The sequence below is a fragment of the Coregonus clupeaformis genome, unplaced genomic scaffold (genome assembly GCF_020615455.1).
Source record: "Coregonus clupeaformis isolate EN_2021a unplaced genomic scaffold, ASM2061545v1 scaf2171, whole genome shotgun sequence".
NCBI lineage: Eukaryota > Metazoa > Chordata > Actinopteri > Salmoniformes > Salmonidae > Coregonus > Coregonus clupeaformis.
In genome coordinates this window covers 1,684-25,066 of record NW_025535625.1, presented here as the reverse complement: position 1 = coordinate 25,066, position 23,383 = coordinate 1,684, and the positions used below count along the sequence as shown (strand labels likewise).

Below are 23,383 nucleotides of genomic sequence, written 5' to 3'. Positions count from 1 at the left end.
TTTCAAGTCTTTCTCCTGCCCGTCCCCCTCACCAACCCCAGCAGTTTCCCCTGCCTGAGCAGTGTTGGTCAACCTTTATTGATGCGTCCAAGCTGAATCTGGTTGTGAAGTCAGATGTTAGTGCTCCACCTCTTTTTAGGGGTGATGGCTCAGATAAGTACTCTGTCCTGGAGTGGGAGGAGTTAATGGAAGTCTACCTAGAGAAGAGGGGTTACACTGGGTCTGGGAATGTTGGGGAGGTGATGTCTAGGCTCATGGGGAGGGCACGGGATGTGACCAAAGTCTGGAAGCGTAACAACCTTGTTGTCACAGATGTTAAGGCGGTGTTCAGTGTTTTCAAGCAACACTTTGGGGATACTGTCTGCTCAGGTATGCCATTAGCTGATTTCTATTCAATCAAACCATATGCTAATGAGGGTCCAATAGATTTCTGGATTAGGCTTAACAAAGCTGCAGAGGCAGCCGAACAGTACCTTGTGAGTGAGGGCAGGACCTTACCCAATCAGTGCTCAGAGTTGGCAGTCATGTTTGTACGCAACTGTCCTGATAAAGAGTTGGCCCAAGTGTTCAAGAGCAAACCCATTCGTGACTGGACAGCCAGTGAGGTACAGCATCGGTTGGATGAACTGTTAAGGGAACGTAAAGCATGTAGAACACAACTTTCACAGCAGGTGGCTGCCGTTTTTGACTGCCCTCAGGAGGGAGTGGGTCCTGTGAAAAGACCTAATGTTTCATATTTTTAATGTCCCATCTGAGGGTGGGACATTAATGAACGTTTTGACTTTGTTAGAGAATGCTCTGGTCAGCAATACTCAGTCTGTGAACAGAGGGCCCCGTAAACAGTTCCACAAACATCAGTGTGAGTGCGCTGTCTGTGGAAGCACTAATCACTGGACCAAAGCTCACTGTCAGATGCACCAGCTGTGCTTCAAGTGCTTTTCTCCGGGCCACATGAGCTTTGACTGTAGTGAGGCTGGGCAGCGACAGAGCCCTGGATGTGGACAGACTGGCAGGTCTCAGGAAAACTAGAAAGCCTCCATTCTGAGGAGGGCAATGTGGGGCATTCTTATTTTTCCTCCACTGATGATGATTTCCAATCTGTTCATTCTTACTTTTGTGAGTCAGTACCCAAGAACAACACAGTCATTTTTCAATGTGTTTTTTCTCTCCATGCCGGAGGCTGCCCAGCCAGAGGAGGCTGCCAGAAGTACAACCAGCCCCCCCAGGGACATCACCAGGCCTGAGGCCTTCGTCCGGACAGGACCCCTGCTGGCCAGGAGAGCCCAGAGGGATGCTCCTCCTCCAAAGATGGTCCCCAAACCCCCGGTTGCCCCCCGGCCCAAACTGCTTCCCTCCCTGGGCCAGGGCAACATGTCCCTGGTCAGTGCCAACACCTGGGATGAGAGCACCAAGAAGAAGGGCAAGAAAGGTTAGCACTTCTCCTTGTGCAATGACACATTTTTCCTATTGAATGTATTGTCAATATTGTATAATGACAGTGCCTCAGACAGAAAGACAATAATCTTGTCACTGTCGGACACCATGCCTTTACATTTCCCTGAAGCAGTACATAAATAAAAACAAAGCATTGAAGAAAATACAATCTTTGGAGTTTTGAGTGCATACACTGCTGAATATATGAATTATAAGATGATACAAGATAAAAAACATGTCATAACTGACAGGCTAAATTACATGGCTAAAATACAAGCATCAAAAGGGAGTACAGCTTTTAAATAAAGAAATTACGTTTATTTATTGCATTATTTTTGATCCATTCCATCTACAATGTCAATCAAACTGTGCTGTATGAATCATATTGCCTCCCAGACTCTCAGGCTATTCTCCGAATGGCACCCTATTCCCTATGGGTCCTGGTCAAAAGTAGTGCACTACATAGGGAAAAGGGTGCCATTTGGGACACAAGCAGCCAGACACACAGGACTCAGGACATGTCAATCACATTACATACATACACAGGCAACAGCATATTGTTCAACAATACTGTATCATGAGGACAGTTACCACATGATGACGAAACATCATTACAGCATTACTGTCAAAGTTAAAGGGACAGACTGCTAAAACAAGACTGCTTAGAATATCACTAGACACTGAAATCTTACAGTACTTTTTTATGTCCAGCAAGCAATACTAATTTAGCAGTATTCCATCTTATTATTCTTAATTATGCATTTAATAATCATTTAATTCATGACTAAAGGCATTTGAATTAGAAAGAAGAGATTATGCCATGAAAAAAAAACATAATTGAATGCATGAATTTAGCTAAAAACTATAAACCATCATAAAAGCCTTTGGAGTCATACAGTAAAGCTCAGATGAAAGACACCTTGGAGATCCTGATATCTAACACATTGTAATGTTGCTCCTTCTAAACAAAATGGCTGTTTCACCTAGTAGTCCAACACATTGTAATGTTGCTCCTTCTAAACAAAATGGCTGTTTCACCTAGTAGTCCAACACATTGTAATGTTGCTCCTTCTAAACAGAATGGCTGTTTCACCTAGTAGTCCAACACATTGTAATGTTGCTCCTTCTAAACAGAATGGCTGTTTCACCTAGTAGTCCAAGACAGAAGTAGGTGGTCAGTAATGGTTCTTGTTTTACAATTAAGCCAACTGGTTCAGTAAGTCTCAGATTGCATCTAAGATATGTGACTTGAAGGTTATTCCTGAAACAGCGTCCATCCATTTCCAAAAGTGAAAACCCAGCCCACATTTAATAGTAGATACTTGATGTGTTTGTAGACCAAAGAGTGATAAGTTATGAAGAGAACAATGTGGAAGTTGATTCCATTGTGTTCGTTCATCCGTCCTTCAGCAGCCAGCCAGTCAGTCTCCACTTGATTCATCAACATCCTGCAATGTCATATTTCGACCAGCAGAGGTCACTGATTCCACTATCTGAATTGTATCACTGTTCAAAGGCGCCTATGTCTTATCCAAGGTTCCTCCTCCATTTCATGGCTTGAGGTAAACAGACATACACATGCATGGATCCAGAGTATTATTTTTATCAAACACATCATCCACAGACTGATAGTCTTCCATGGTCCTATTGCAAAGTCAAGTCCTTTGGAATACGTATAGGAGATACTGGATCTTTCCACGGTCAAAGAAAGCATGTTTCCTTTTGCATAGAAACACTATAATGTTCTCTTATAAGACACTGAAGAAGAATAAAAAATCTAAAAGCCCTTTCATGGTTTTAGAATTGTTGTCCAAATAAGCACAACTTTGGCGGTTGTGATTGAAAGTCATCAAGCATCTGGAGTCATCAGCTCTCTGTGATTGTAAAGTCATCAAGCATGGAGTCAATCAACAGCTCTCTGTTCAGCTGCCATATTCCTTTCAGTCCAACAACCCAAATGATCAATATCATAACTTAAGTCATATTGATTGATAAAGATAACGCAAGCAGTAGCAGGCATGCTATGTTCAGGCATTCTGGAATCCTCCAGGGAGATTCCGATTCAGAGGGGGTCAGGGTTTAGGCTAGGTAGCTGTCTGTCTGTCATCGGAAGACCAGCGTGGAGGCCTTGAGACAGGCGAAGGAGGCAGTGAGACAGGTGAGGAAGAGAGAGACAGACGGGTAGATCTGTGATGCACCTCCACACTCCTTGGCGTTTTCCTGTAATCAATCAATAACAACACATACAGTTACAACCTGTGGTATAATGAACACACTGCATAAGGCTAGAAAGTTCATATTTTTGATTTTTAGGATAGAAAATACTCAGTTTGATGTTTTGTTTTTCCCAAAATATTAAGGGAGCTTTGTGGATAGTACAGCAGATGTTCTCTTCTGATGTCAATCCATCCACTTGAAGTGATTGGTTCAGAGAGGTGTCACTGGACCAATAAGGGGAGGCAGTGGACCAATATGGGGTGCTGACCTGAGGGTGGTATGCGTGGCAGGACTCGGGTCTCCTACGGACCTTCTGAGATTTCATCCTGTCACACTTTACTGAGGCGTTATGTACACAGAGGTCAAGGACACCAACACACTTAACAACAACAACAAGTATCTATGCTGCAATACCAACACACTTAACAACGACAAGTATCTATGCTGCAATACCAACATACTTAACAACAATAACAAGTATTTATGCTGAAATACCGACACACTTTACAACAATAACAAGTATCTATGCTGCAATACCAACACACTTAACAACAATAGCAAGTATCTATGCTGAAATACCAACACACTTCACAACAATAACAAGTATCTATTCTGCAATACCAACACACTTAACAACAACAACAGGTATCTATGCTGCAATACCAACACACTTAACAACAATAACAAGTATCTATGCTGCAATACCAACACACTTAACAACAATAACAAGTATCTATGCTGCAATACCAACACACTTAACAACAACAACAAGTATCTATGCTGCAATACCAACACACTTAACAACAACAACAAGTATCTATGCTGCAATACCAACACACTTAACAACAACAACAAGTATCTATGCTGTAATACCAACACACTTAACAACAACAACAAGTATATATGCTGCAATACCAACACACTTAACAAGGGAAAGGGGGATATCTAGTCAGTTGTACAACTGAATGCATTCAACTGAAATGTGTCTTCCACATTTAACCCAACCCCTCTGAACAACAAGTATATATGCTGCAATAGTCTACGTGTAGGGTCAGTCTGTCATATCTGGTGTATTCTCTCTCTCTCTCTCTCTCTCTCTCTCTCTCTCTCTCTCTCTCTCTCTCTCTCTCTCTCTCTCTCTCTCTCTGGGTTTCTGTATAAGCACTTTGTGACATCTGCTGATGTAAAAAGGGCTTAATAAATACATTTGATTGAACATTGATGTGGGATATCAATTTGATTTATGAGAGATTTAATGTGATTCAATGTGTCAAGGAGAAGAGTTTAAGAAGAGACTGCTCCCCACAGTGTAAAACAGCAATTCCTAACTGGTTTAAATGAAAGAGAACATAATAAGATAAGTGATTTGTCTGATATATGACTGGAACTGCTTATTCATAGATCTCAAATCCCACTTCCACAACACCATTATACCTCTTTCAATCACTGTCTGTGTCAGGAAGAGGGCTTGTGAGAGTGAACCAGTAAGTTAAAGGATATATTTCACTTCCTTGGGTTCCATGGTGATAGGAGGGTACTGACGGGAACAGTCACAGTCTGCCTGTATCACCAACATCAGCAGGTTACTGTCAGGGACCACCTGGGTTACAAACATCCTGGAACACACACACACACACACACACACACACACACACAGAGAGAGACAGAGAGAGACAGAGAGAGACAGACAGAGACAGAGAGACAGACAGAGAGAGAGACAGAGAGACAGACAGAGAGAGAGCGCAATTAAATGGTTAGTACACAACTTGTACGAAACAATCATGTAATCAAAGGTAAAAGCACACTGCCATCATGAAAAAATATCTTAAATCTTCAAATGAAATGTACAGTTGAAGTCGGAAGTTTACATACACCTTAGCCAAATATATTTAAACTCAGTTTTTCACAATTCCTGACATTTAATCCTAGTAAAAATTCCCTGTCTTAGGTCAGTTAGGATCACCACTTTATTTTAAGAATGTGAAATGTCAGAATAATAGTAGAGAGAATGATTATTTCAGCTTTTATTTCTTTCATCACATTCCCAGTGGGTCAGAAGTTGACATACACTAAATTAGTCAAACGTTTCGGGTAGCCTTCCACAAGCTTCCCACAATAAGTTGGGTGAATTTTGGCCCATTCCTCCTGACAGAGCTGGTGTAACTGAGTCGGGTTTGTAGGACTCCTTGCTCGCACACACCTTTTCAGTTCTGCCCACAAATGTTCTATAAGATTGAGGTCAGGGCTTTGTAATGGCCACTCCAATACCTGACTTTGTTGTCCTTAAACCATTTTATTTGCCACATGCGCCGAATACAACAGGTGTAGACATTACCGTGAAATGCTTACTTACAGCCCTTAACCAACAATGCATTTATTTTTTAATAAAAAAGTAAAATAACAACAAAAAAAATTGTTGAGAAAAAAAGAACAGAAGTAAAATAAAATAACAGTAGGGAGGCTATATACAGGGGGGTACCAGTGCAGAGTCAATGTGTGGGGGCACCGGCTAGTTGAGGTAGTTGAGGTAATATGTACATGTGGGTAGAGTTAAAGTGACTATGCATAAATAATTAACAGAGTAGCAGCAGTGTAAAAAGATGGGGTGGGGGTGGGGGGGCAGTGCAAATAGTCTGGGTAGCCATGATTATTTGTTCAGGAGTCTTATGGCTTGGAAGAAGCCTTTTGGACCTAGACTTGGTGCTCCGGTACCGCTTGCCGTGCGGTAGCAGAGAGAGCAGTCTATGACTTGGGTGGCTGGAGTCTTTGACAATTTTGAGGGCCTTCCTCTGACACCGCCTGGTATAGAGGTCCTGGATGGCAGGAAGCTTGGCCCCAGTGATGTACTGGGCCGTACGCAGTACCCTCTGTAGTGCCTTGCGGTCGGAGGCCGAGCAGTTGCCATACCAGGCGGTGATGCAACCAGTCAGGATGCTCTCGATGGTGCAACTGTAGAACTTTTTGAGGATCTGAGGACCCATGCCAAATCTTTTCAGTCTCTTGAGGGGGAATAGGCTTTGTCGTGCCCTCTTCACGACTGTCTTGGTGTGTTTGGACCATGATAGTTCGTTGGTGATGTGGACACCAAGGAACTTGAAGCTCTCAACCTGTTCCACTACAGCCCAGTCGATGAGAATGGGGGCGTGCTCAGTCCTCTTTTTTTTCCTGTAGTCCACAATCATCTCCTTTGTCTTGGTCACGTTGAGGAAGAGGTTGTTATCCTGGCACCACACAGCCAGGTCTCTGACCTCCTCCCTATAGGCTGTCTCATCATTGTCGGTGATCAGGCCTACCACTGTTGTGTCGTCGGCAAACTTAATGATGGTGTTGGAGTCGTGCCTGGCCATGCAGTCATGGGTGAACAGGGAGTACAGGAGGGAACTGAGCACGCACCCCTGAGGGGCCCCCGTGTTGAGGATCAGCGTGGCAGATGTGTTGTTACCTACCCTTACCACCTGGGGACGGCCCGTCAGGAAGTCCAGGATCCAGTTGCAGAGGGAGGTGTTTAGTCCCAGGATCCTTAGCTTAGTGATGAGCTTTGAGGGTACTGTGGTGTTGAACGCTGAGCTGTAGTCAATGAATAGCATTCTCATGTAGGTGTTCCTCTTGTCCAGGTGGGAAAGGGCAGTGTGGAGTGCAATAGAGATTGCATCATCTGTGGATCTGTTGAGGCGGTATGCAAATTAGAGTGGGTCTAGGGTTTCTGGGATAATGTGAGCCATGACCAGCCTTTCAAAGCACTTCATGGCTACAGACGTCAGTGCTACGGGTCGGTAATCATTTAGGCAGGTTATCTTAGTGTCCTTGGGCACGGGGACTATGGTGGTCTGCTTGAAACATGTTGGTATTACAGACTCAGTCAGGGACATGTTGAAAATGTCAGTGAAGGCACTTGCCAGTTGGTCAGCACATACTCGGAGTACACGTCCTGGTAATCCGTCTGACCCTGCGACCCTGTGAATGTTAAACTGCTTAAAAGTCTTACTCACATTGGCTACGGAGAGCGTGATCACATAGTCATCCGGAACAGCTGGTGCTCTCATGCATACTTCAGTGTTGCTTGCCTCGAAGCGAGCATAGAAGTGGTTTAGCACTTTTCTCTTCACTCAATGACTTTCAATTCAGCATTGAAACAAGTTTTAGTTTGTTCCACCTGAGAGAGTCTGAAACCAATCAGAAACGACTATGATGACACACCAAATGATGACCACCAATCAGAGACCACTATGATGACACACCAAATGATGACCACCAATCAGAGACCACTATGATGACACACCAAATGATGACCACCAATCAGAGACCACTATGATGACACACCAAATGCGTTTGATGGATGCTTTTTGTCTTCTTCTAATGCCTCTTAAAGGGACAGTAATCAAAATGTAACTGAAAGTAATCAGATTACATTACTGAGTTTGGGTATTCCAAAAGTTACGTTACTGATTACAATTTTGGACAGGTAACTAGTAACTGACATCATCTTCTGCACATCTATCACTCCAGTGTTAATACTAAATTGTAATTATTTTGCACTATGTCCTATTTATTGCCTTACCTCCATAACTTACTACATTTGCACACACTGTATATAGATTTTCTATTGTGTTATTGACTGTACATTTTGTTTTATCCCATATGTAACTCTGTGTTGTTGTTGTTTTTAACGCACTGCTTTGCTTTATCTTGGCCAGGTCGCAGTTGTAAAAACTGTAACACACACTATGAAACACTGCCACCTAGTGCTCATTAAACAGTTTAGCAGTATGAACCGATGCACTCTTGAACCATTCTATTGTCTGGTATGGACTTTAATCTATGGATTAATCTAAAATCCAAAATTAATGTGTAATCTATGGATAAAGATCAAGTTTGAGTAAGATAGTATATATATATTAATTATGAATCACACACCTCTCAATACAATGCCATTCCCTGTCATTAGACACACATAATTCCTCTGTAGCTCAATTGGTAGAGCATGGCGCTTGTAACGCCAGGGTAGTGGGTTCGATCCCCGGGACCACCCATACGTAAAAATGTATGCACACATGACTGTAAGTCGCTTTGGATAAAAGCATCTGCTAAATGGCATATTATATTATTATAATGTTTGTTATATCCCATTTCCACCAAATGGGGGCGCTGGAACACCTCAAACCGCTCTTTCCCACAGATCAAATTGAGATGGCCTTTGCTTAGCCCTCACACTGGAAACAAATCCTTAGAAAATGGAGTGTGTCCGCCCAATTTAGGATAATTCATTTTAGTTTCTCTCTCTCTCTCTCTAGTCTCTCGCTCTCCAGTCTCTATCTCTCTCCAGTCTCTCTCTCTCTCCATTCTCTCTCTCTCCAGTCTCTCTCTCTCTCTCTCTCCAGTCTCTCTCTCTCTCTCTCTCTCTCTCTCTCTCTCTCAGTCTCTCTCTCTCCAGTCTCTCTCTCTCTGATCTTCAGGCTAGTGGCTGCCTGTCAGAAGAGACATATATAGGTATAGATGGGATGAGAGAGAATTACAGATACATAGAGGTAGAGAGAGAGAGAGAGAGAGAGAGAGAGAGAGAGAGAGAGAGACTGGAGAGACAGAGAGAGAGAGAGAGAGACTGGAGAGAGAGAGAGAGAGAGAGAGAGAGAGAGAGAGAGAGAGAGAGAGAGAGACTGGAGAGAGAGAGAGACTGGAGAGAGAGAGACTGGGGAGAGAGAGAGAGAGACTGGAGAGAGTGGAGAGAGAGAGCGGGAGAGACTGGAGAGAGAGAGAGACTGGAGAGAGAGAGAGAGAGAGAGAGAGAGAGAGAGACAGAGAGAGAGAGAGAGAGAGAGAGAGAGAGAGACTGGAGTGAGAGAGAGAGAGAATGACAGATACAGTGGGGGGGGGAAGTATTTAGTCAGCCACCAATTTTGCAAGTTCTCCCACTTAAAAAGATGAGAGAGGCCTGTAATTTTCATCATAGGTACACGTCAACTATGACAGACAAATTGAGAAAAAAAAATCCAGAAAATCACATTGTAGGATTTTTAATGAATTTATTTGCAAATTATGGTGGAAAATAAGTATTTGGTCACCTACAAACAAGCAAGATTTCTGGCTCTCACAGACCTGTAACTTCTTCTTTAAGAGGCTCCTCTGTCCTCCACTCGTTACCTGTATTAATGGCACCTGTTTGAACTTGTTATCAGTATAAAAGACACCTGTCCACAACCTCAAACAGTCACACTCCAAACTCCACTATGGCCAAGACCAAAGAGCTGTCAAAGGACACAAGAAACAAAATTGTAGACCTGCACCAGGCTGGGAAGACTGAATATGCAATAGGTAAGCAGCTTGGTTTGAAGAAATCAACCGTGGGAGCAATTATTAAGAAATGGAAGACATACAAGACCACTGATAATCTCCCTCGATCTGGGGCTCCACGCAAGATCTCACCCCGTTGGGTCAAAATGATCACAAGAACGGTGAGCAAAAATCCCAGAACCACACGGGGGGACCTAGTGAATGACCTGATGAGAGCTGGGACCAAAGTAACAAAGCCTACCATCAGTAACACACTACGCCGCCAGGGACTCAAATCCTGCAGTGCCAGACGTGTCCCCCTGCTTAAGCCAGTACATGTCCAGGCCCGTCTGAAGTTTGCTAGAGTGCATTTGGATGATCCAGAAGAGGATTGGGAGAATGTCATATGGTCAGATGAAACCAAAATATAACTTTTTGGTAAAAACTCAACTCGTCGTGTTTGGAGGACAAAGAATGCTGAGTTGCATCCAAAGAACACCATACCTACTGTGAAGCATGGGGGTGGAAATAATCTCAGGAAAAAGTGATCTACTCTAAGAGAGATTTAAGAGGACTGAGGTGACGTGTGACTCAAGCTGTGAGATTTATATAAAGTAGACTATAGCTTCTAGAATGTATATTATTGTTTTGTTTATATAAAAGTTATTTTCATGCTTTTGTCATTCATATAAACGATGTTTTTTACTTTTTTTTTAAGTCAGAAAAAGTGTGTGATGTGTGTGTGTTTGCATGCCCATGTGTGTGTGTGTGTTCTTACTTCTGACAGCGTCCACACTTGATGAGGCTGTTGGTCTCCTTGATGGAGGGCTCGTACAGAAAGCTGGGGTACTCCGTGTCACACGGCTGCAGGATGTCTCCCTTCTTCTTCTGGGCCGACGCTGGGGACAGAGACAACCGATCACTATTCACTTACTGTATCCTGATGATAGGGAGAGCCAATCACCATTGCTCAAACTAACGTACACACTTCCAGTCCTAATCACTCATTTACATTTTACATATTTAGCAGACGCTCTTATCCAGAGCGACTTACAGTTAGTGAATACATCTTTTTTTTATACTGGCCCCCCGTGGGAATCAAACCCACAACCCTGGCGTTTTATGCTCTATCAACTGAGCTACATCCCTGCCGGCCATTCCCTCCCCTACCCTGGACGACGCTGGGCCAATTGTGCGCCGCCCATGAGTCTCCCGGTCGCGGCCGGCTGCGACAGAGCCTGGATTCGAACCAGGATCTCTAGTGGCACAGTTAACACTGCGATGCAGTGCCTTAGACCACTGCGCCACTCAGGAGACGGGCACGAGGCACAGTCCCCGAACAACCCTTAACCCCTTTTTCCAACTCAATCCAGCTCTTACACCTCGTTGGTTCTTTCAGATTGACAAACACTGAAGGGCTAGGAGCTAAGGGACCACAGTGTATTTCCATGCAGAGATACCTGGCAATCACCACTGCATGAGACTGGAACAGGGTTTAGATAGATTCTTCTAATAAGTGATGATAGAGTCTGTCTATATTACAGCTGTCATATAGCATAACCACCATGCATGGTGATTGACATCTCAATGACTGTGGACAAGGATAGACCTTAGATGTCAGACTCTTGAATTATTTTTACTAGCTGTCATTACTGTGAATTGATCTGATCCTGATCAACTTTAAATAAATTAGATAGATACAGTACATCCTCTGATCATCTGTTGCCATACAAAACACACGCACACGCACATGATTTAACCTGTACCTTTGAAGCCGGGCTTGGCTGGGTGGGAGGAATGAGGTGGTGAGAATGATTGACAGGTGATGATGAAGATGATGATAGTGGTGATCGAGACATTGGGTGGATGTGGTCAGGACAGGAGACAACATGAGAGAGACACAGATTGGGACATGGGAAGCCAAACAGTGCAACACAACACATGGAAGCTGATTGAGATGAATAGGAATGAATGCTTTCCTGGACTGTGCTTACCTTCAGCAAAGTGGTCGGAGTGCCAGAGTCCGCATATGTTGAACTCCAGTAAAAATCTACAGAGAGGAAGAGGAAAGAAGGAAAATGAGTGAAAGCGAAAGAGAGGGAGAGAGAGAGAGAGAAGGAGAGAGGGAGAGAAGGAGTGAAGGAGAGAGAGAGAGAAGGAGTGATGGAGAGAAGGAGAGAGAGAAGGAGTGAAGGAGAGAGGGAGTGAAGGAGAGAAGGAGAGAGGGAGTGAAGGAGAGAGGGAGAGAAGGAGTGAAGGAGAGCGGGAGAGATGGAGAGAAGGAGTGAGGGAGAGAGGGAGTGAAGGAGAGAGGGAGAGAAGGAGAGAGGGAGAGAAGGAGAGAGGGAGAGAAGGAGAGAGAGAAGGAGTGAAGGAGAGAGGGAGTGAAGGAGAGAAGGAGAGAGGGAGAGAAGGAGAGAGAGAAGGAGTGAAGGAGAGCGGGAGAGATGGAGAGAAGGAGTGAGGGAGTGAAGGAGAGAGAGAAGGAGTGAAGGAGAGAGGGAGTGAAGGAGAGAAGGAGAGAGGGAGAGAAGGAGAGAGAGAAGGAGTGAAGGAGAGAGGGAGTGAAGGAGAGAGGGAGAGAGGGAGAGAAGGAGAGAGAGAAGGAGTGAAGGAGAGAGGGAGTGAAGGAGAGAAGGAGAGAGGGAGTGAAGGAGAGAGGGAGAGAAGGAGAGAAGGAGTGAGGGAGAGAGGGAGTGAAGGAGAGAAGGAGAGAAGGAGAGAGGAAGAGAAGGAGAGGGTCATACATATAGAACAGAGTGACAGCACATTGTAATGGCTCTGGAGAATTGCCTAGCTACCAGCAGCCAACGATCTCTGATCTCTCTGACACACTTACAGTAGGAAGTTGGTGAGGAACCATTTTAGAGCAGCCGCCAGACCATAGAAGGGCTGCAGAGAGAGAGAGAGAGAGAGAGAGAGAGAGAGAGAGAGAGAGAGAGAGAGAGAGAGAGAGAGAGAGAGAGAGAGAGAGAGAGAGAGAGAGAGAGAGAGAGAGAGAGAGAGAGAGAGAGAGAAAGAAAGAAAGAAAGAAAGAAAGAAAGAAAGAAAGAAAGAAAGAAAGAAAGAAAGAAAGAAAGAAAGAAAGAGAGAGATTGAGAGCAAGACAGAGAGGGATAGAGAAAATCAATCAATCAAATTAATAAAATTTGATTTAACCCAGTCTAGACTTCCAATGAGCATGCAGTAGCACAGTATGCGGGAAAACAAAGGTACACACATGGAATGACTCTCAGAGAAACAAGAGAGAGAAGTAAGAGGAAATATCATATCCTACCAGAGCAGTAATGCAGCATATCATATCCTACCAAAGTTAGCAGTAATGCAGCATATTATATAATACTAGAGCAGTAATGCAGCATATCATATCCTACCAGAGCAGTAATGCAGCATATCATATACTACCAGAGTTAGCAGTAATGCAGCATATAATATCCTACCAAAGTTAGCAGTAATGCAGCATATTATATAATACTAGAGCAGTAATGCAGCATATCATATCCTACCAGAGCAGTAATGCAGCATATCATATACTACCAGAGTTAGCAGTAATGCAGCATATAATATCCTACCAAAGTTAGCAGTAATGCAGCATATCATATACTACCAGAGTTAGCAGTAATGCAGCATATAATATCCTACCAGAGTTAGCAGTAATGCAGCATATTATATAATACTAGAGCAGTAATGCTGCATATCATATCCTACCAGAGCAGTAATGCAGCATATCATATCCTACCAGAGTTAGCAGTAATGCAGCATATCATATCCTACCAGAGTTAGCAGTAATGCAGCATATCATATCCTACCAGAGTTAGCAGTAATGCAGCATATCATATCCTACCAGAGTTAGCAGTAATGCAGCATATCATATCCTACCAGAGTTAGCAGTAATGCAGATAGCATGCCTCTGCTGCTGAGTATATCTGGCTCTGGCAAACACACACTCAGGAGGGAACACTCCCCACACACACTCAGGAGGGAACACACACCCCACACACTCAGAAGGGACACACCCCACACACACACACAGGAGGGACACACCCCACACACACACTCAGGAGGGACACACCCCACACACACACTCAGGAGGGACACACCCCACACACACACTCAGGAGGGAACACTCCCCACAAACACACTCAGGAGGGAACACACCCCACACACACACACACACTCAGGAGGGGACACACCCCCCACACACACACTCAGGAGGGAACACCCCCCCCACACACACTCAGGAGGGGACACCCCCCACACACACACTCAGGAGGGGACACCCCCCACAAACACACTCAGGAGGGAACACACCCCACACACACACACACACTCAGGAGGGGACACACACCCCACACACACACTCAGGAGGGAACACCCCCCACACACACACTCAGGAGGGGACACTCCCCACACAAACACACTCAGGAGGGAACACACACCCCACACACTCAGAAGGGACACACCCCCCCCACACACACAGGAGGGGACACCCCCCACAAACACACTCAGGAGGGAACACACCCCACACACACACACACACTCAGGAGGGGACACACCCCCCACACACACACTCAGGAGGGACACACCCCACACACACACTCAGGAGGGGACACACACCCCACACACACACTCCCCACATATCATATGATGTGTCCAGTAAGCCTACAGATCCCTCTCCATCCTGCCCAGTATCCCAGCCATCCCATGTGTGTGTGTGTTTGTGTGTGTCTGTGTGAGTGTGTGAGTGTGTATGTGTCTGTGAGTGTGTGAGTGTGTATGTGTCTGTGAGTGTGTGAGTGTGTGAGTGTGTGTGAGTGTCTGTGTGTGCGAGTGTGTGTGTAAGTGTGTGTGTATGTGTATGTCTGTGTGTGCATGTGAGTGTGTGTGTGTGTGAGTGTATGTGTGAGTGTGTGTGTGTGAGTGTGTGAATGTGTGAGTGAGTGTGTGAGTGTGTGAGTGTGTGAGGGTGTGAGTGTGTGAGTGTGTGTGTGACAGTTGACTGCGGAGTGGAAGAGGACAAGACACATCCATGAACACACACACACACACATTATTCACACACACATGCATCAATGAACACACACACACACACAGAGACTGCTGTTTAAATGTATACTCACATTAAGAAGGGGTCTGGCGCTGCTGGCAGAATGTCCTCCCATCTTACACATGGCCTGATAGTCGTATAGAGATACCCTGAAGACACACACACACACACACACACACACACACACACACACACACACACACACACACACACACACACACACACACACACACACACACACACACACACACACACACACACACACACACACACACACACACACACACACACACACACACACACACACAAACAAACAAACAAACAAACAAACAAACAAACAAACAAACACACACACACACACACAGAGAGATGCACAGAAACAGGTTGCGTAATATCCTCTTAAATCAAGCACTCCCATTTCTTTGAGCTGTTATAAATAGCATCACATCACTCAGGAGTGTTTCTCCATCAAAGACACAGCTGAAAGATGTTATCCTCAACGCAACTAGTTGATGAAAGAGATGGGTGTGTCGCCCCACGTCACCCTATTCCCTATGGGCCCTGTTGAAAAGTAGTGCACTACGAAGGCAATAGGGTGTACAGTAGATGTAAGAGAAACCGACCCAGCCAATCAAATCAAAGGGCTGATGACACACAGTGTGGTAGGGTTACACTAACAACCATACGCAGAATGACATACTTTATCACAAAAAACAAGAATAGCATTATTGCAAGTGTATTTTCAATGTAAAGCAATTTGAGATGTGAAATGAGAGAGTAAAAGGTATTGTCATGAGATATTGTACAGTAAAAGGTATTATCATGAGATATAGTACAGTAAAATGTATTATCATGAGATATAGTACAGTAAAAGGTATTATCATGATATATTGTACAGTAAAAGGTATTATCATGAGATATAGTACAGTAAAAGGTATTGTCATGAAATATTGTACAGTAAAAGGTATTATCATGAGATATAGACCAGTAAAAGGTATTATCATGAGAAAGATATAGTACAGTAAAAGGTATTGTCATTAAAGAGATATAGTACAGTAAAAGGTATTACCATGAGAAAGATATAGACCAGTATAATGTATTATCATGAGATATAGTACAGTAAAAGGTATTTTTTTTATTGTCATTCAATTAGTTGTCTTACCTTTTGAACATGCCCATCTTGATAAGGCGTGCCATCACTGAGCCGTCAACTTCTCCAAAGAACCTCCCCACCTAGAGACAGACAGAAAGACAGACGGGGAGAAGACCACACAGTCTTTACAATGATCCCATGATCAGGGTCATACACACTGTTTCTGACAGCATAGTAAATATCATACATGTCCACTTCCACATTATATAATACATTACCACATTATATAATACATTACCACATTATGTAATACACTACCACGTTATAATACATTACATTTACATTTACATTTACGTCATTTAGCAGACGCTCTTATCCAGAGCGACTTACAAATTGGTGCATTCACCTTATAGCCAGTGGGACAACCACTTTACAATGTTTTTTTTTGGGGGTAGAAGGATTACTTTATCCTATCCCAGGTATTCCTTAAAGAGGTGGGGTTTCAATTACCACATTATGTAATACATTACCACATTTACTATAATCCTAATCTGTTTTATAGTGCTTTACAGTAATTGTAAATTTGATACAGTCCCTTCCATCCATTCCTCCCTCCCTCCCTCCATCCAGTCACAGGACGTTTTCCTTTCACCTCATTTGGCAAAGTGGAAAACTACAAACATCTTTCCCCCCTTCCTTCTCCTCTCCCTCTCCCCCTCTCTCTCTCTCCCCCTCTCTCTTCCTCCCCCTCTCGCTCCCACCCACCCTCTCTCTCTCTCTCTCTCTCTCTCTCTCTCTCTCTCTCTCTCTCTCTCTCCCCCTCTCTATTTCTTCCCCTCTCTCTCTCTCTCCCTCCCCCTCTCTCTTTCTCCCCATCTATCTCTCCCTCTCTCCCCCCTCTCTCTCTCCCCCTCTCTCTCTCCCTCCCTCTCCCCCTCTCTATCTCTCCCCCCCTCTCTCTCCCTCTCTCCCTCTCCCCCCTCTCTCTCCCTCCCCCGCTCTCTCTCCCCCCTCTCTCTCTCCCTCTCTCTCCCCCTCTCTCCCCCCTCTCTCTCCCCCTCTCTCTCTCCCTCCCCTCTCTCTCCCCCCTCTCTCTCCCTCCCCGCTCTCTCTCCCCCGCTCTCTCTCCCAGTGACGTTCCCATGTAGTGCACCGTACACGTTCAATTATTTATTTGATCCAGCCAGGCTGTTTTGTGCTGTTTTGCTTGGTTGAGTGATTTATTTCTCACTGGCATGTCACCTGTCACCTGTACTGTACTTTAGTGAGTCATCTGGGTAGAGGTAGAGGTGTGTGGAGGTTAGGTGCAGGACAGCTTGTCAGCTGGGTAGAGGTAGAGGTGTGTGGAGGTTAGGTGCAGGACAGCTCATCAGCTGGGTAGAGGTAGAGGTGTGTGGAGGTTAGGTGCAGGACAGCTTGTCAGCTGGGTAGAGGTAGAGGTGTGTGGAGGTTAGGTGTATAGAGGACAGCTCGTCAGCTGGGTAGAGGTAGAGGTGTGTGGAGGTTAGGTGTATAGAGGACAGCTCGTCAGCTGGGTAGAGGTAGAGGTGTGTGGAGGTTAGGTGTATAGAGGACAGCTCGTCAGCTGGGTAGAGGTAGAGGTGTGTGGAGGTTAGGTGTATAGAGGACAGCTCGTCAGCTGGGTAGAGGTAGAGGTGTGTGGAGGTTAGGTGTATAGAGGACAGCTCGTCAGCTGGGTAGAGGTAGAGGTGTGTGGAGGTTAGGTGTATAGAGGACAGCTCGTCAGCTGGGTAGAGGTAGAGGTGTGTGGAGGTTAGGTGTATAGAGGACAGCTCGTCAGCTGGGTAGAGGTAGAGGTGTGTGGAGGTTAGGTGCAGGACAGCTCATCAGCTGGGTTGAGCTAAAGACTGCTCCCCTCAGGACGCGGCCCACTCATACGTTCATTCATCACATTTGTCATTTTACACTACAGTTTGTGTGTCTCTGTCTGTGTGTCTCTGTCTGTGTGTGTGCTTCAATCTGGGGAAGTGGGGATAGACTATGCTGCCTGTGACCTATTTTAGTCTCTCTCTGTCTGTCTGTCTGTCTGTCTGTCTGTCTGTCTGTCTGTCTGTCTGTCTGTCTGTCTGTCTGTCTGTCTGTCTGTCTGTCTGTTTGTCTGTGTGTGTGTGTGTGTGTGTGTGTGTCTGTGTGTGTGTGTGTGTGTGTGTGTCTGTGTGTGTGTGTGTGTGTGTCTGTGTGTGTGTGTGTCTGTGTGAGTGTGTGTGTGTGTGTGTGTCTGTGTGAGTGTGTCTAAGTGTGCGTGTGCGTGTGCATTTCAATTTGGGGATAGACTATCCTGCCTGTGACCTATTTTAGTTTTAAGGCAGTACCACTCAAACACACACACGTTCCAATAGGCTCATATTCGTCCTGTTTTACACATGAACAGTGTCAGGTTAAATGGAAACATTTTTTTTTGTTGCATATCCCACTCCCCCTGAGACACCCTCAGAGAGCGGGATCACGGCCAGCCATTGTTGACAGCTCTGGAGCAATTAGGGTTAAGTGCCTTGCAGATCGACAGGCTCTGGGATTCAAACCAGGAACCTTTCGGTTACTGGTCCATTACTCTAGCAACTAGACTACCTGCCACCCCCACACTGATAAAATATGAGCCACTGGGCTTCCTTTGCTCCCTGCTGGCTTCCCCGTTCCACAGGGGTAGACACAATACAACTAGAAAACAGAAAGAGTTTTCATTTTAAGACACAGACAGAAAAGTGACAACACAATAAATAGCTGTTTCCCAGGGGGGCTGTGATTAGGACGCCTCGTTGCTGACAACAACTAATGTTGTGTTGTGTTTTGGTGGGTTTGTGTGTGTGTGTGTGTGTGTTTGGACTGAGGGTCAGCCTGCCGCGAGGCTGCATGACACTCAAGCTGTGTCTTCACCAGCTGTGCCTTCACCAGCTGTGCCTTCACCAGTGATGTTCCAACATTCCCTGTGCCAATATCAGTTCAGTTCCAATGGTTTAGATTTTTTTTCTAAGAGATAGAAGGTTTTGTTTATCTTACCAATCATATGAATATCCTTTTCTGACTAAAATAGGATTCAATCTGGATTGCGCTGATTTCCAAAAGATTTCAAATAGACATTTTGTGATACTGTATACAACTTATAAGGTGCATGTATTTGAAAATATCTACATTGGTGGATCCACAATTGCTTTTTAAAGCTTTCATAATAAAGACATGTATTTCCTATTACCAAGTCATTTACGGTTTCTGTGCCATTAGTTTTCCATGTGGGCAAATTTATCGGAGACTTCTGAAAAGCTATCCAAGGATTGTTCCATAGGGTTGTGTTTTTAGGGAGTGATATTTGTTCTTGTAGAATACGTTTCATTTTCTTCCATATTGTTATAGTGTTCTTAACTATGACGTTTTTAACGTTCTTAGCTTTATCCTTTGAAAATAGACACGTAAAAAGATTCTGGCGATGGATGAGCATGCACATCTTCAATATGTACACAATGTTCCTCTTCAGTGCATTTAACTGTATGTTGCAAGTAAAAGCCTTGGGTAGCGAGTTTGATACAGTTCCAAGTCTGGAAGGTTAAAACCACATTCAGACTTAGGGAGATGTAAAACTTTCCTATTTATTTTATTTGCCCATATAAAGTCTGTTGAGACCGAGTACACTTTTTTAAAAGAATGCCTTCGGTGGGGTAATTGGTATTACCGAAAATAAATACAACAACGTTGGGAGCCATGCCATTCTAAAGAGGTTTATTCTACCTGTAAGATTTATGGGAAGATTGTTCCATTTAACTAGATCTGATTTCATATTGTTCAGTAGTTGTCACGGTTTCGGCCGAGGCTGCCTCTCCTCCTTGTTCGGGCAGGCTTCGGCGCTCGTCGTCTCCGGAATTCTAGCTGCCACCGATAGATGTTTCATGTTCGTTTGCTTTTGTCTGTTTGTGTCACACCTGTTTCTGTTTTACGTAATTAGTGTCCTATAAGTTTCTCGTTGTGTTTGTCATGTGTTGTGTATGATTGTTTTTCGTCAGTGTTGTGTTTGCTCGGTTGAGCATAGTTTCTCCACTGCGCTGGAGCATAGTTGCACTTGTTCGTGCACCACTTCGTTTGTCGCACCTGTTTGTGCGCATTTGCCTTTTCGCCTTGTGCGTAATTTAGCTGTTGGGCTTAGTTGTCCTGTTGCCTGTGTTGGGCCAGAAATACAGCATTTTGGAACCTACAGTCGGCGTCCTGCATTTGATTTCCTACACTACACCTACACACGCCCTGACAGAATCATACACCAGTCATGGAATCAGCAGGAGCCGAAGCAGCCCAGACAAGACTGGAAGCCCAGGTTCGGGACCAGCAAGAGCAACTCCTGCAGATGGGGAACGCCCTGCAGGAGGTGATTACCACACTCCGAGGCTGGGGTTCGCCTCCACCACCGCCCCGCCCTGCCAGCACCATCGGCCAGCCCGGCCATTCCAGCGCCGGAACCTCGAGGAGTCCGACTATCTCTCCCGAGGGCTTACGACGGGACAGCGGCTGGGTGTCAAGGATTCCTGCTCCAGGTAGAGCTATACCTGGCCACCGTGCACCCGGCACCTTCAGGGCATGAGAGCGTGTCCGCCCTGATCTCCTGCCTGGCCGGAAAAGCGTTGGAGTGGGCCAACGCGGAGTGGAGGAAGATCGACGCCACGACCATCACGTACACCGAGTTCTCCCGCCGCTTTAGGGCGGTGTTTGACCATCCCCCGGAGGGGAGAGCGGCGGGGGAGCGTCTGGTCTTCCTCCGACAGGGGAAGAGAAGTGCCCAGGAATTCGCGCTCGAATTCCGTACTCTGGCGGCAGATGCAGGGTGGAATGATCGGGCCCTCATCGATCTATACCGATGCAGCCTACGTGAGGACGTCCGTCGGGAGCTGGCGTGCAGGGACACCAGTCTCACTTTCGACCAGCTGGTGGATATGTCCATCAGGCTGGATAACCTGCTGGCTACCCGCGGACGTCTTGCGGAGGGTCCGTCCATTCCACCCTCCAGCGCCTCCGAGCCTTGTCCCATGGAGCTCGGGGCGCTGGCGCTAGAGAAAGGAGGGGTCGGCAGGCTAGGGGGTCCATCCACTGCACCAACTGTGGTCGGGGAGGACACACCGCGGCTAGGTGCTGGGGATGGCCTCCTAGGGGAGATGACGACAGGCCCCGCACTGGGGATTCCTTCCAGGTGAGTAGGCGCCCCACTCACCCAGAGCTCTCTGTTGCCCATTTCTGTATGCCTGTATGTTTTCCACAGGTAGCACCTCATGCCCAGCATAAGGCGCTGGTAGATTCAGGCGCAGCTGGGAATTTTATTGATAAAAAGTTTTGTTTAGCGTTAGGGATTCCCCTCATTCCTGTTGATGTTCCTTTTCCCGTTCACGCCCTAGATAGTCGTCCGTTGGGTACGGGCTTGATCAGGGAGGTCACGGCGCCACTTAGGATGTGTGCGCAGGGGGATCATCAGGAGATGATTCAGCTGTTCCTGATTGACTCTCCTGCGTATCCGGTGGTGCTGGGCATGCCCTGGTTGAGTACCCATAACCCAGTGATTTCGTGGCAGGAGAGGGCTCTGATGGAGTGGTCTGCTCAGTGTGTGGGTAGATGTTTGGGTGTTTCCGTAGGGGCTACCTCGGTGGAGAGTCCAAACCAGGTGCCCGCATTGCACATTCCACCTGAGTATGGGGATTTGGCTATCGCGTTTAGTAAGGCGAGGGCGACGCGGTTGCCACCCCATAGGCAGGGGGATTGTGCGATAAACCTTCAGGCAGGAGCTGCGCTCCCACGGAGTCATGTGTATCCTCTGTCTCAGGAGGAGAAGAAAGCTATGGAGATTTACATAGACGAATCGCTGAGACAAGGATACATACGGCCGTCCACTTCCCCGCGTCCTCGAAGTTTCTTTTTCGTGAAGAAGAAGGATGGTGGTTTGCGTCCGTGCATCGATTACCGTGGTCTCAATCAGATTACGGTGAAGTATAGTTATCCACTCCCGCTGATTGCGACCATGACTGAGTCGTTGCATGGGGCGCGTTTCTTCACGAAATTAGATCTCAGGAGCGCGTACAACTTGGTGCGCATCAAGAAGGATGATGAATGGAAAACAGCCTTTAGTACCACCTCGGGCCATTACGAGTATCTAGTCATGCCATACGGGTTGATGAATGCTCCATCGGTTTTCCAATCATTTGTGGATGAGATCTTCAGGGACATGCAGGGACTGGGAGTCGTTGTGTACATAGATGACATTCTCGTGTACTCACCTACCCGTGTCGAGCATGTGGCCCTGGTGCGCAGAGTGTTGCGGAGGCTGGTGGAGCACGACCTGTATGTGAAGGCAGAGAAGTGTCTGTTTTTCCAGGAGTCGATCTCCTTTTTTGGGGTATCAGTTGTCAGCGTCAGGGGTGAAGATGGAGGTAGACCGAAGCGTCGGCCGTGCGTAATTGGCAAACACCAACCACTGTGAAAGAGGTGCAGCAGTTTTTGGGGTTTGCGAATTACTACCGGAGGTTTATCCGGGGTTTTGGGCAAGTGGCAGCTCCCATCACGTCTCTCTTGAAGGGGGGTCCGGTGCGTCTGCAGTGGTCAGTCGAGGCGGACAGGGCGTTTGGGAGGCTGAAGGACCTGTTTACCTCGGCCCCGGTGCTGGCGCATCCGGATCCCTCTTTACCATTTCAGGTAGAGGTGGACGCGTCTGAGGCCGGTATTGGCGCCGTGCTTTCACAACGGTCAGGCGCGCCACCTAAACTCCGCCCCTGTGCCTTCTATTCCAAGAAGCTCAGCCCGGCGGAGCGAAATTATGACATAGGGGACAGGGAGCTGTTAGCTGTGGTACAGGCCCTTAAGGTGTGGAGGCACTGGCTTGAGGGGGCTCAACACCCTTTCCTCATTTTGACGGACCACCGTAACCTGGAGTACATCCGGGCAGCGAGGAGGCTGAACCCTCGGCAGGCTAGATGGAGTATGTTTTTGACCCGTTTCTCTTTTAAGATCACCTACATCCCTGGGTCACAAAACGGGAAGGCAGATGCGCTGTCTCGGCTGTATGACGGGGAGGAGAGGTTCGTGGAGCCCACTCCCATACTGCCGGAGTCGTGTCTAGTGGCACCGGTGGTGTGGGAGCTCGATTCTGAGCTCGAGCGGGCATTACGCACCGACCCTAGTCCACCACAATGCCCGGAGGGTCGGAAGTATGTTCCGCTCGAGTGTCGGGATCGATTGATCTATTGGGCTCACACGTCACCCTCCTCTGGACACCCGGGTATCGGCCGGACAGTGCACTGTCTTAGTGCCAAATATTGGTGGCCCACGTTGGCCAGGGATGTGAG

At 46.2% G+C, this 23,383-nt stretch overlaps 1 protein-coding gene and 1 long non-coding RNA gene across 2 annotated transcripts; both read right to left on the bottom strand.

The window, feature by feature from the left end:
• Positions 1–3,060: 3,060 nt before the first annotated feature.
• On the bottom strand, positions 3,061–4,207 carry LOC121561324. Its single transcript, XR_005999210.2, has 2 exons — positions 3,920–4,207; positions 3,061–3,654 (listed from the first exon to the last, which is right to left on the bottom strand). It is a non-coding gene; the product is annotated as an uncharacterized LOC121561324 (long non-coding RNA).
• An 830-nt stretch (positions 4,208–5,037) lies between these two features.
• On the bottom strand, positions 5,038–16,198 carry LOC121561323 (voltage-dependent calcium channel subunit alpha-2/delta-4-like; the record flags this gene model as incomplete). Its single annotated transcript, XM_045219232.1, has 7 exons — positions 5,038–5,267; positions 10,697–10,817; positions 11,685–11,702; positions 11,913–11,968; positions 12,758–12,810; positions 15,039–15,114; positions 16,128–16,198. Coding segments are annotated over 7 exons (522 nt in total), but the record flags the coding sequence as incomplete, so codon positions are not given.
• Between the last annotated feature and the right edge of the window lie 7,185 nt (positions 16,199–23,383).